The sequence below is a fragment of the Arachis duranensis genome, chromosome 10, assembly GCF_000817695.3.
Source record: "Arachis duranensis cultivar V14167 chromosome 10, aradu.V14167.gnm2.J7QH, whole genome shotgun sequence".
NCBI lineage: Eukaryota > Viridiplantae > Streptophyta > Magnoliopsida > Fabales > Fabaceae > Arachis > Arachis duranensis.
Window position 1 is genome coordinate 20,051,447 of NC_029781.3, and position 13,557 is coordinate 20,065,003.

The window sequence follows — 13,557 nt, forward strand, 5'->3', positions numbered from 1 at the left end:
GGGTACAATATATGTATTTAAAAAACCAAAAAAATAGGTAATTCATTAGTTTTATATGTATCAGTTTTCACTATGCGATAAATTTATGTCCTAATTGTGTAATTTATTGAAAATTTTAATTTAACTAATTTAATATCATACCCTCAAATCTTTGTAGTTTGCAAATTATTTTTTATGTAATAGCTTTTTTGACACTAATATGTAATTATATTTTTATGTACATAGAGAAGAAACATATTTTTTTTGAATCATGATATTTAAGAATTGATTATTTCTAATTGTGCAACAGATTTTACACTTAGTTAAATATAATAGTTTGTACGGTAAATTTTTTCAAATTTTAGATGATGAACGCCAAAAGTAAGAGCTAATAAAAAATTAAACCTATTTTGTTAAAGATAGTAACAGAAAAAATTATTGTTTGATAATAAAAACGTGTATTCAAAGAATAAAAGATAATTCATTAATTTTTTTGTGTGTTTTTAATAATAATTAACGAAATAAATTAAGGTATAATTGTATAATAAAATGGGATAGAAATATTTGTAAACAAATGATTTGCCATGAGAAAAACAATTGGATTTACTAAGATGGCGTTATTGTTCTTAATATGTGAATTGGTTTAAAATTTATTACACGTGGATAAAAAACGGATAGAAGATAAATAGTTACATGGTGTAAGTAAATAAATGCGGGAAATTTTGGGAAGAGTAACAGAGAAATATTGATTTAAATTGAAAACGCTTGTTATGAAACTGAAAGTTCCAACGAAGGGGCTATGAGGGTTTACTAGAGGGGGGAAGCTGACAAGACTTCCATTACGATTTGGGGAGTTCCTTCGGCAAGGGAGTTGTACGAAGCCATTCCCACATAACAAGTCCCATACATGGATACTTGTCGTTTTCATTACTATGTAGTGAGGAGAGGAAGAAAGCCCGTGATATACATGTCATGGGAAGAATGTAATCGACAAGTGTTTGGCTTCAAAGGGAGCAAGCACAAGGGCTTCATGGTAAGGCGTGAGGCGGAGTCCTGGTTTGAATTGTGAAACAAAGACCCCGAAGGTGAGAAGACGGTACTGGGGAATCAAGACTTGGCAGTAAGGTTTGGAGAACTCGAGGTTGGAGAGTCTGTTAGTGTTGCGGGCAACGGGAGCAGCGGATCTAGCACAATCGCGAGGAACCTCCTCCTACATGAGCTAGGTACTTCTTTTTGTGAAGTTTGTGGGTTACATTAGGTTTTCCTGTTTCATTTTACACTTGTTTTCATAGTGGTTGTGATCTACTTTTGCATCTGTGGCTATAGATATTGCACCAGATTTTGACAACACTTCGTTTGTGATCATGGAAGACATGGAGCAGCTGTTGTTTAGGGTTTGTGCTGAACTACAGGTTGATCCTCTAGTGTTTTTCCTCCGTGACGACTTCAGGATGAAAGGAAAGGATTATCATGATCGTCATTTACTGCCTATGCATTTTGGTTAATTTTTGTGTCATGGAGACCAAACAGATGTCATTTTGATTGCATATTAGGGACCCTAATATGCCATTCCTCTCCGATATTAGGCACCATAATATGCTTTTTTTAGTGTGATGCATTTGCAGATTATATTTTGGGATTCGTCTGACCATCGATATAAATGAAAAATGGCAATGTCATTATGTGGTGTTTCACATAAACATTTTCTCTTGTTAAAAATACATGTCATCATTAGCGCTATATGTTTTTCCTTGTTAGTTCTAAATTTCATTTTCATCATTGCATAATCACCTTCACCGTACATGCATAGACCGTGTGACCTCTCCATTGCATGGTCTCCAAAAGTGAATTTTCTGACAGAACCCTTTAGAGATTACTTTTTCAAGTCAATAAACAGTGACATGTTGTTGGGCCCGATGTCCACATGGACCCGATTTTGTGTAAATGTATTCTACGGATAGCCCAATACACATTGTGTCGAACAAAAAAGAATGCCAACCCATGACGTTCCAATGAATACAAGGAATAATCCCACGAGGTCCACTGCAACAATATCAATTTGGTATTGACATTTGATGTACCCAGATACAAATTAATTAATCTAGTATCACATTCGAAAAAATTGGCAACAACATCGAACTGAAAGAAATTGAATACAACCCAAAGGGTTCACTCCAACTCGTAACCACAACAAATAATATCAAAGGGATCAACATATCTCGTGCAAAGTTCCTCATACCCCTATGGAACTCCTAACTTGTCTACCCATGAAACGGCCTCACGAGTAACGCTTGCCTGCTGATATGTTGCGTGGGCACCTGTCTTGGCCTTGCAATTGTACCAATCTTAACTCCATGAATGAATGATTATTACTGCAACAGAATATAGCAGATTTTATGTCAAACCAACAGAGGTAACAACATTTAGGGTATTTATAAGATTTAATTCTCTATTTTCAGAAAATTTGACTAGAAATAATTAATTTCATACATAATGCTAACTATAATATCCCACTACCCATCTCCCGATACTTGACCATAATTATTTCAGGCAGATATAACTACATTCTATATGCAAGATAACCTTAGGTGATTTCATACTACACTACTACTTAGTCCAACATTATCTCAACTACCAATCATGTTACTCTATTTGCAGGCTATCACGATAAGTGATTTTATGCTTATCTACTTATTACGCCAGCTTATAATTCAACTACCAAACAATCCACTCTTCATGCATCCCAATTTGTTAATTTGTCTTACATACTATTAACTGCTTCTTGGTACTAAATTCATGTCTGCAATACAGAAAACAACTCACCGTGTTGTGATAGACGTTATTCGATGTGCCCCTGGGGCCTAAAAACAGGTTATCACCCACGTGTTCATCGTCCTGTATTCAAAGTACTGGTTAAAAGTTGGATGCTGCATATGGATAACAAGTTTCCAAAAATACTTCGAAGGAAATATCTTACCCGGTCAGGCATGTCTAAATCATCCCCCTCGAATGCATCGTCTCTCAAATCGTGTTGTTCATCATAATCACCCTTGGCTAGGTAGGTTCTCTTTGTGTGTCCCGTACCCTTGCAGCAAGTGCATACCAAGGCCTTTTTTCTTTCCAAGTTTTGGAGCTCCTTTTGACTAAGCAACAAGTGGGTCCCTAACCACAGCATTTGATTCACCGGCATGTTCAGCGCTCGGCTTAACCCCACAATGAAATGCCTTGTAATCCAACTCAAGGTCTTTACATAAGGACTGAATTTCACATATAACCTTTTGGAACAATGCCAACCATTGTGCCCCCAGGAAAAACATTCACTGCGATGCGAAATGGAGTGCCCCATGGCGGAGAATAACACCGTGTTCGCTAACGTCACCTCAACTTTTCGTGTACTGCTCAGGGGATTTTGCATCAATTTTCCACCTCCTCAGAACGAGCTTATCGGGTATCTCCTTCAAGTGCTCTGCCTTCATCACAAAGAACATGTCCTTGCATGGATATCCATGCTTCTTCCAGAAGTTACATTGACAACTTACTTTGCTAGTCGACCGACCAAAGGACGCCATTATGTGTACATTAGGTTCCTCATATTCCTCAAGGGTGTATACCATTGTATTCAATATCCTTCTTTTGTTAATCTGGTTCAAAGCACCTACCCCTTCGATCTCCTTCTTGACATCCCCAAATACTTCTCTTGTGTATACCGTAGTGGCATGTCTTTCAATACTTCTCAGGCATGTTGTCATAACCAAAACCGAGTTGATGGATTGAAACTGGAGCAGCAACCCCCTATTCCGAAACTCTCAGGCAACCATCTCCAAGCTCTGAACCAGCTCGTAAATTGTGTGGGTGGACTTTGAAAACTTGTTCACGTATGCGTTAATGCCTTCACACCTAGATGTTGTCCGATATCTCGCACAAAACTTGTCACGCAGATATGCACTTGCCCACATCTCCTTTTTATCATACATCTGGCATGACCATTGTTTCTCGCGTAGGCCATACTCATCGGCAACCTGCTCCCATTTGGATTCGATGTCATCTGTCGCCATTTCTGCATACAACCATCTTCTAAACAACCCAAGTAATTCTTCACCCTTTACATTAGATGTGACGTTTTTCTCCACATGCCATGCACATAAATGATGGGTCGCAGAGGGAAGCACTTCGGAAACTGCTTTTATCATAGTCTTGTCGCCGTCAGTCACAACTACAGCCGGCTTCTTACCACACATGATCTCCATCAAATTCTCCAACATCCACCGATAGGAAGCAACACTCTCATCAAGCAACAACCCAAACCCAAAGATGGTGGTCTGCTTGTGATTGTTTGATCCAGAAAAAATCACAATCAGTCTCTTGTATGTTGAATCAAACGCCAATACATTACCAAAGTATTGGTAATCAACTCTGCTAGATCCGTCAGCCCAAATCAGATTCGTTAGCCTGTTGTCACAAGTCGCATTATATTTTGCGATTGCCATGGGTCTAACTCGGCTTTTCCCTCAAGATACACTATTACAGAATTAGCATCACCGTCAGCTATTTTAATACGCCGTTGTTTGTCAGCGTAGTTGTAGACATCCTTCTTTAGAAACCCCAACAACGAATAGCCACAGGCCATACTAGCCATGTGCCCTACAATCTTAGACATTGCAATACCATGTGCTTGCATCCCATCTATCTGACTCTTTACCGTTTTCGTTAACCCACGATGATTGGCAATCAAGTGCACCATTCCTACCGGTGTCAACTCGTGGTTGTGTTCGGTGACTAGCTTCTTCACCTTCCAGCACTTATCATTTTTGTCTTAAAAAACTGATAACATTGCCTTGCAGTTAGTTCTTGTCTCTGGTTTGTGTTCCCTCATTCTGTCAATCCTGTCATAGTGTTTACGTTCCCTCAAGCCTTTCTTGTTACAAAAAAACCTATATCTAACCAAGTTCCCCTCACAGTCTTTCCCTGAGTCACCCTTTCACACACCGAACCCATGTATTTTTCCAAACCTCTGATAGAACTCATATGCACTCTCAACGTTGACTCAAACCTTCTTCAAAATGTCATCCACACTCAGTCTGCTAAGGTCTTCCAAGTCACAACATTCGTCATCGGCCACGGCTCCTCTTTCTTCGGCACGGTTGAACTCCTCGTACTCATCACTTTGAGTCCCTCGACAATCAGCATCCCCTCGCTTAAGTTCACCTCCATCTGTACCTCAACAACACATCGACTGAATCAGGACTTGCAACACCAACAAACGTCTAAGGGTCATATCCATATACTGTTGTTTGGCATATGCTCTCGTTGCATTTAACATTCTACCTAAATTAATAGTATAATAAAAATATTTCCCCTATACACCTGATTCAATAAAAACTTAATGAATAATACAACTACTTCTAAACACTCTTCATCTGCATTTACTTCCTTCACCAGGGGATCATAAACAACTAGTTCCATGCCTAAACATATTACAATGATATGCAATGCCCAAAAATAGGCTAATGAAGAAAAAGAGAGACGATTCTCTCTTCAATTTTATGTTCAAGCTTGTGGGAGACCACAATCACCATAGTAATACCATTGACATAATCTTCATTCTTAGTTCTTATATACCTCATACAATTTTCCACACAATGCAAAACAAACACAAAATTGATTTCTGAAACAACAAAAGCAGGAGACCAAGGTTCGGAATTTGAGCATCGATCACAGATAATTGATTTCTATTAACTAAACAAAAACAGCAGAAAACCATTCAGAGTTTCGACATTCATCACAAAAAATACATTTTCTATAGAAAATAAACAGAACAAAACCAGCAGAACAACATTTAGAGTTCGAGCAATGATCACAAAAAAATTGATTTTTGAAACAAAACAAACAAACAACAAAACAATGAAACTGATTTTTTCCTTTCAGACGAAGAAAACACGACGTATAGAATAAATCATTGATCACCAACATCCGCCAATAATCTCAAACACAACAATAAATCCGGAACAATAATTGGCCAAATAATCAAGAACAAGACCTAAATACAAAATCCAACAAATTAAATCACAGCAATATAACAATTTAGCAAAAAAAAAAAACAACTATAGCCCAACAATTTAGCAAATTATCAGGTTAGCAAGTCCATATGTAGAGAATCACAACAACAAGAAAAAAATTTAAAAATAACACAAGACCAACAAGCACAAGAACAATTAGCAAATTAACCAGTTCACATTAACAGTTGAACTTTACCAGAAGAAATTGATGCAAGTGGAATCATCATGCTAATATGTTTTCTGCAAAGATGCTATTTGTGCAGCTACATTTTTCTGATTACTAAGATCGAATTATTCTACCTTCACATGCACTCAACTTACTAACTTTCTAAAAGCTACAAATTATAAAACCAACCAGAAATACGGTTAAAGAATTACATCGAACCCCTAGAGTGCAGCCACATTAAAACATAACTATAGAATTCAAAGCTTAATATCAACATCACAGGGAAGAGAACATAGCTGTTTTATACTAATTATGTCTATGAAGAAAGTCCAAACCATTACCAATTCAAAATATTACCTATTGTATTAGTAATCGGAAGTTGTAGAGGTTGAAGCAGAGTATTGGTGCTGTGTGGGTGTATTGTCTGGTGGCGGGTTTGGGAAACTCACGGAGGCGACAAAAGCTAGTAGTACCACAGCCGGGGGTCGCTCGCTGTTTCGTCTTAGCGGTCGAAGGAGACCGACGTGGCTTCCACACAAACGCGAACGCGAACTCGAATGGTGAACGGTGAGTAACGCGAACGGTGAAGGCCGATTGATCGAGGACGGCAAAGAACGAGAACGAAGGCGACCGCTGAACGCAGAGGCGAACCCAACAATGGCAACCAAATGGCGGTTCCTGAAAAGCGTCTGCAAATACAGAGATGACGAACGCTGAGCTCCACCAAGCAGCTACCATCGGTGACCGAACAGGGGTTGAAGACCTAGAGCTCGACGGGAAGCTACATTGAGGGACGGCCGGCAAACATCAAGAGTGCGCCGGAAGCTAGGGCTAGGTATTGGTTTGGTACCAATTTGCGTTGCATCAGAAGGGGGTGAGTCCACAAATGACAGGGGGTAAAGGGTTCTGCAGGTTAGGGTTTTTTTTTTTTTGTTTTAAAAACATTAAGCCTTTGGATTATTTGTATCTGATCGGTTAAGGGTTGTAGTCCATCTCTTGCCAATTTCCTTAAACTTCCCTAGGCCCATCCAATTTTTTCTACGGACTGAAGCGTGAATGTGAAAACAAAAAAATTACTCTATCACATTATATTTGTTTTCCAATTAATTAAGTTATTAATATACCTTAACTGAGTTGTTAACAACTTCGATTTCTAAAATGTTCTTTTGAATTGTAGGACCCGTGTCTGCACCAGCTACCTCCAACTGCGACACATACAGAAACGTTGAATATTTTAACAAAACAAGTGTATCTATTATGTTCAGACACGCAACATCCTCCGCTGCTGAAGAATCTTTCTCTCAGCACTATAACAACTCCCTTTCCGTGGATAAAATATCTAATTTTCATGAAATTTGCGGATGCAATAGGTGAACTTGTTTCAAGTTTCAACATAAAAAAAAATGATTTCGCAAAATAAAGATAAAATTATTTGTTTCAAGAAATAATAATTATTTTTTTTATTTTTTTTTCAGAAAATTTTCCTGCCTCCTCCTCCTCCTGATTATTCACCTTCTTCTTCAGTGGCAGCGTTGCTTTGCTCACACAACAACAGAACACCACTCACACTATTCACAGAATAAAAAAAAAACTGCCTCCTATCAATGGAAACCACCAAACAGCCAAACCCTAACAACCACCCCTCCCCCAATGCCGACCCCGAACAACAACAAAGCCACTTCACCGACGGAGACGACGACGAAGAAGAATTTGAAGAAGAAGAAGAGGAAGAAGACGGAGACGACGTCGTTTCGCGTGACTCCCAGTCCCCAGTGTCGCAGCTTCGCGAGCAGCGCTTCAAGATGGAGACGCTCTCGCGGCGGCTGTCATCGGAGCTTGTACCAATCAGAGTCCACGACATTGTGATCCGTGGCAACGCGAAGACGAAGGATTGGGTGATCCAAGCGGAGCTCGAGGGGATCGAGAACGCCGCCACCGTGCAGGACCTGATTCGCGCCTCGCAGGTCGCACTTGCAAGGCTCCAGGGACTCGGAATCTTCGATTCCACCAACCTCCGCCTTGAGCCTGGGCCGCCGGAGCTCCCTCACACAGCCAACATCGTCATTGATGTCGTCGAAGCCGCTAGCAAAGTCAGTGGAGAATTCGGCGTTTACACCAAACCCTCGGTAGGTATTGTTCTTGTTTGCTTTTCATTTTTGACATTTTATTATGTTGAGATTTGACATCATAATATTTTGGGTGGGGTTTTAGACGAGTTAGAATTTGATGCGGGTGATGTTACTTATTCATTGCATTTTAAGAAATTTTGTGATCATTTTAGGATGAACACACTGATGTGTATATGCAGCGTTGGTTGTTGATGGTAGGAAATAGAGAAAGGTTCTGTTTGAGATTGTTATTATGCTAAACAATCATTGTTTGAGTGTTGGCTTCCAAACTTTTTCAAGTTAGATAGAGTATGAGTATTGCATTTGCTTCCTCGATTGCGAAGTTCTAGTTACTGGTATTGACTTTGAGGTGGAAATGTCACTTTCTGCTGATCTTGTGGATAAGGATTAGGAAACCATGGCTTTAGTCCCCCTTGGAGTTTGGGTAGCTGGCTAACGAATGACTCACATTATCTCCATCTGTTTGTTCCACAAACTCCTGGTATGATTAGATAGTTATTGAAAAGGCACATCCTCTTACTGCCCATCTAGGTTTTTGTCGTCTTTTAGTATGAGCTTTGATGGTTCAGATGTTCTCCATGGAGATTGAATTAATCTTTTTTCCACATATTCTAGTATAAACTAATGGTTTAACAGAAATGAAATTTTCTTTGCTTGATTACCTCTAAATATTAGAGCTATTATACAGTTGAAGACTTGTAGCAAAAAAGAAAAAAAAAAGAAAAATAAAGAAAGAGCAAATTTGCTTTACTGCTTGGTTGTCGGTATCATACTTCAGGCTGACGAGGAGTTATTTTGGATATAATAAGATTGGTGATGTAGTATGAGACTGAAAGATAGATGAGTTTTAGCGCTATACAAGATAAAAACTAGGAATAATGTATTTAGTGAGAATTGAGAAAATTAGTGTAGCACTCTACTAAGCATGGGCACCTACATAGACACTAGACACATAGACGTGACATGCCATATATATAAAATATAAAGAAAGTTTTAGATGATTTATAATATCATCTTGATATTTTATTGATATTATAATACACATTAATTTTTTTTTCTTTTTTAATTCTTACCATTAAATTCTCGGAGAGGGTGATAAAACGTAGGTTGAGACAGGAAACACGGGTTTTAGAGAAACAATTTGGTTTTATGCTAGGTAGATCAATTGAGGCTATATACTTATTTAAGAAGAGTGATAAAGAAGTATCGGAGTAACAATAAAGATCTATATATGATCTTTATGGTCTTGGAAAATGCATATGATTGTATATCAAGAGAGGTCTTATAGAAGGTTTTGGAAAAGCAGGGAGTAAGGACTTTATATATTTGTGCAATTAAGGATATGTACAATGGAGTTTCAACTAGTGTAAAGACTCAAGATGGTGTGATAGAGGAATTTTGCATTGGTGTGTAGGACTACACCAAGGGTTATTTCTAGGCACATATCTTTTCCTATTGGTTTCGGAAATACTTATTGTCCGTATCTAAGAATCCATACCATGTTACATGCTTTTTGCCGATGATATCATCTTTATGGGAGAATCACGAGAACATTTAAATCAAAAGCTAGATTTGTAGAGAGAAATTTTAGAGGTGAATGGTTTGCACATAAGCTGTAGTAAGACAAAATATATGAAATGTAAGTTCGGCACGAGAAAGGAAAACAGTAACACAGAAGTGAAAATCAGAAAAAGCATCATAGCACATGTAAAGAGATTTAAGTATTTGGGTGTATTATGTAGGATAATGGTGAAATCGAGAAGGATATAAATCGTACAATTCAAGCGAGTTAGTCAAAGTGACAGAGTGCATAAGCTTAAGGGTAAATTTTTTATTGTATTGTTTAGACCAGCAATGTTATATAGAATGGAGTGTTCGGTTGGAAAAGGTGAGCGTGGGCATAAGCTTAGTGTGGCAAAGATGAAGATGCTGAGACTAGATGGATGAGAAGTTAGACATGTATGGACAAAATAAAGAACGATAATAGAAGAGAGAAAGTTGGAGTAATGCCTAGGCTGCCTATTGTTGAAAAGACAGCTGAATCTTGTCTTAGGTGGTTGGACATGTGGGGAGAAGATAAACATACAGAAGGTGGTCAAAAGAGATTTATATGTAAACAACTCACCATAAACATGATATATCATAGGACACAATGGCACCTTTGATCCATGCAGCAGATCTTATCTAGTAGGATAAGATTTTTTTGTTGTTATTGTTTAATATATTTTTTAATTATGTAAAATATTTTAGATAATTTTTGTTGTATTAATAATTAATAATAGAAATTATTTCTAAACATAATTCAAGAATATATGCCAAGAATAATGTTGGACATGCCAACACATAGTCATATTTGAGTGTGTCCAAACATATCCAAAGCAACATTTTTTATTTTATTAAGACACAATTAGACACCTAAGACGTGTGTGGGGTCTGAAATATGTCTAAAATGCTGACACGGCAACTCAATGATCTTCATAGGTACTAGGAAGCATAACATTTTAGCGTTTAGTCACATATGAAGCAGACCTATATTTGTAGAAATCCCATACCTCCATTAAGGAGAATAGATTACATAGAAAGCAATCCAGTGGTTAGATGTTTGGAGATCAATAAGAAAACTATGGATGAAACAATTGAGGTATCCAGATTTCAATGTTTAAGACATGGTTTATACTAGGACACTGTTAGCATGGAACTGAACGCAACCAATAGAATTGTCTGACTTATGTTGCTGACCCCAGACATAGGAACAAGGCTCTTTTTTTTTTTGGTTGGGAATTGTCATTTGGTTTAAATAATGCGTATAAACTTCAAATTGGAAATTAGGTACATAATCTATGTATTTATTTTGAGCTCCGCTTTGAATGTTTTTGCCGTGAAGTCTGTATTGGCTTTAGATCCTGTTTTATGATTATTGCTATTTCTGATGAGTACCTTCTGCTTCTTGACAGTCAAGATATAGTGCAATTTATCATTTATATGTCTCAACTTGTTAGCATTTTGTGACATGTTGGTTATTGCTGAATTACAATGGTGTATAAATTGCAGATATAATATTTTCCATGTGGTGAATTCAAAAACTTTTGTTTCAGACTTCACTTTATTGGAGTTTGTGCATCAATCTTGAGTATTCATTGGTCTTAATCTGCTACTAACCTTTCTTTTCTCTTTCTCATTTATGAAAATTTGCATTGCTTTTGTAGACTAGTTCCTGGACTAGTGAAGGTACTCTTAAGTACAAAAACTTGTTAGGTTATGGTGATCTATGGGATGCTTCTGTGGCCTACGGTGCTAACCAAACAACGGAGGTGAGTATCGGGGTCTATGCCCCTAGACTTAAAGGATTGTTAACTCCTCTTGTAGCACGACTATCCTTGCTTTCCCAAGATTGGCAAGAGTTTTCTTCATACAAAGAGCAATTGTTGGGCATGTCTCTTGGCTTAATATCAACACGGCACCATGACTTAGTGTACACTCTTGGATGGCGTACCTTAACAGATCCGTCACAAATGTCATCCAGGTCTATAAGGAGACAACTTGGCCATGGTTTGCTGTCATCTCTGAAGTATACATTTAAATTTGACAGGAGAAATTCACCAATCAGGCCTACCAGAGGATATGCTTTTCTTTCTACCACTCACTTTGGTGGCCTCATACCAGATGAACGAAGCTTGCGGTATATTCGTCAGGTGCAATTAACTTCTTGAGCTCTCACGCTAAAATGCAATTGTAATAATTATTAAAATAATGCTGAGTGCTAGTATTTCAGAATTGATGCTAACCAGAAAGCTTATAATGAATTAGTTAATTTAAGTTTGAAACTTCTAGATTTTTTGCAATATTGTTAGTCCTCTTTAAATTGAGATGAAAATTGAGAACCTGGTCCTGCAGAAGAGAATTATGGTTCAAGATTTTTTATTTTGCCCCCCTTTGGAAGTGCTTTTAATTTTGGTAGTTACTGAGTCACCAAAAAAAAATTTTGGTTGTTACTGGGGATGAGGGATTTATATATTTGAAAAGAAGTTTGAATGGAGCCATCCACCTTTACGGCATGTTCAATAGCATTTATGTTTTAAGTTGTTTATATGTAAATACCACTCATGCATCCTAATATTTCTTTTTCTTTCTTGTTTTTGTCACGAGTAACTTGCTTAACACTTTCAATGCAGGAGTTCGATGTTCGTTGCGCAGTCCCCTTTGGGTTTTATAATACAGCACTGAATCTTGGCATTTCTGCCGGTGCTGTTTTTCCATGGGGCCCTGGTTTCTTGAACAAGCCATCTCCCCTTCCTGAAAGGTTTTATTTGGGTGGTGATTTCTCTCCAGTTTGCACCCTTGGAGGGCCAGTAACATTGTGGGGATTCAAAACTCGGGGATTAGGTCCTACTGAACCAAGAAGGCAAAGCAGAGATGGAGTCAGCAATGACAATGATGATTCATCTAGATGGGACTTTGTTGGAGGGGATCTTGCTGTTAGTGCTTTTGCAGACCTATCTTTTGATCTTCCAATCAAGTGGTTGAGAGAACACGGAATCCATGGTCATGTGTTTGCTGGTGCTGGGAATATTACAAAATTAACTCAGAACGAATATAAGCTGTTCTCTCCTCGCAAGTTCTTAGAATCCTTTCGGACATCAGTGGGCTGTGGATTTGTTATTCCTACTAGACTTTTCCGCTTAGAGGTTAGCTCCATTTGTTCAATTTATTTATATTTAATTAAGCTGTAGATCAAACTCTTAACTACGGTTTTTCTTGTGTTTTTATGTATATATGTTTTGAGGGTGGGGATTCAAGCTATAGGAAGTGAATGGTTAATGAGTAATATAGCACAAACTGAGGGTAGTCTTATTTGTTATATTTGTACAAGAACCCTGCAAACTAGCAGCAATTGCTATTTGTCATTTACATTTTATAGGGTTTGACTTTGAACCGATCCATGCCTTGAATTTGTTGTGATGTGCGCACACGCACACACATACGTAGGCAAACAGCCTGTTGTAGATGTAGTTGCAAGCACATCTCACAAATATTCATCTTTTTCTCCAATACATTCCTTACACCTCTGTCCTAATGGAATTTACATTTCTGCAATGAATGTCTTCACTGACATACTCCTCATTGTTTCAGGGTAACTTCTACCATATTCTCCGGCAGGATGAGCATGATCGTGGAAAAACTGGATTTAGATTCAGTTTTTCGTCTCCTTCGTAGAAGCCGAGTTCAG

At 38.0% G+C, this 13,557-nt stretch overlaps 2 protein-coding genes across 2 annotated transcripts in view; one reads left to right on the forward strand and one right to left on the reverse strand.

Moving 5' to 3' along the window:
- Positions 1–1,760: 1,760 nt before the first annotated feature.
- Positions 1,761–7,115, reverse strand: LOC107469398 (uncharacterized). The gene is made up of 4 exons (XM_052255026.1): positions 6,559–7,115; positions 2,957–5,190; positions 2,803–2,874; positions 1,761–2,351 (listed from the first exon to the last, which is right to left on the reverse strand). Exons 2-4 carry the CDS (start codon positions 3,392–3,394, stop codon positions 2,349–2,351), a joined length of 513 nt encoding a protein of 170 aa, XP_052110986.1. The 5' UTR covers positions 3,395–5,190; positions 6,559–7,115; the 3' UTR covers positions 1,761–2,348.
- A 364-nt stretch (positions 7,116–7,479) lies between these two features.
- Positions 7,480–13,557, forward strand: part of LOC107469407 (uncharacterized) — a gene marked incomplete in the record, with an annotated part of 6,421 nt that continues 343 nt past the window's right edge. Inside the window, 5 exon segments of the mRNA XM_016088791.3 lie at positions 7,480–7,571; positions 7,677–8,327; positions 11,537–12,022; positions 12,503–13,015; positions 13,461–13,557. Coding sequence (XP_015944277.1) covers positions 7,806–8,327; positions 11,537–12,022; positions 12,503–13,015; positions 13,461–13,544 — 1,605 coding nt within the window.

Coding starts and splice junctions, on each gene's coding strand:
- LOC107469398 (XM_052255026.1), bottom strand. CDS start 3,394: ATGCAAAATCCCCTGAGCAGTACACGAAAAGTTGAGGTGACGTTAGCG. Junction 2,875..2,956: donor ATTTAGACATGCCTGACCGG/GTAAGATATTTC, acceptor CTTTGAATACAG/GACGATGAACACGTGGGTGA.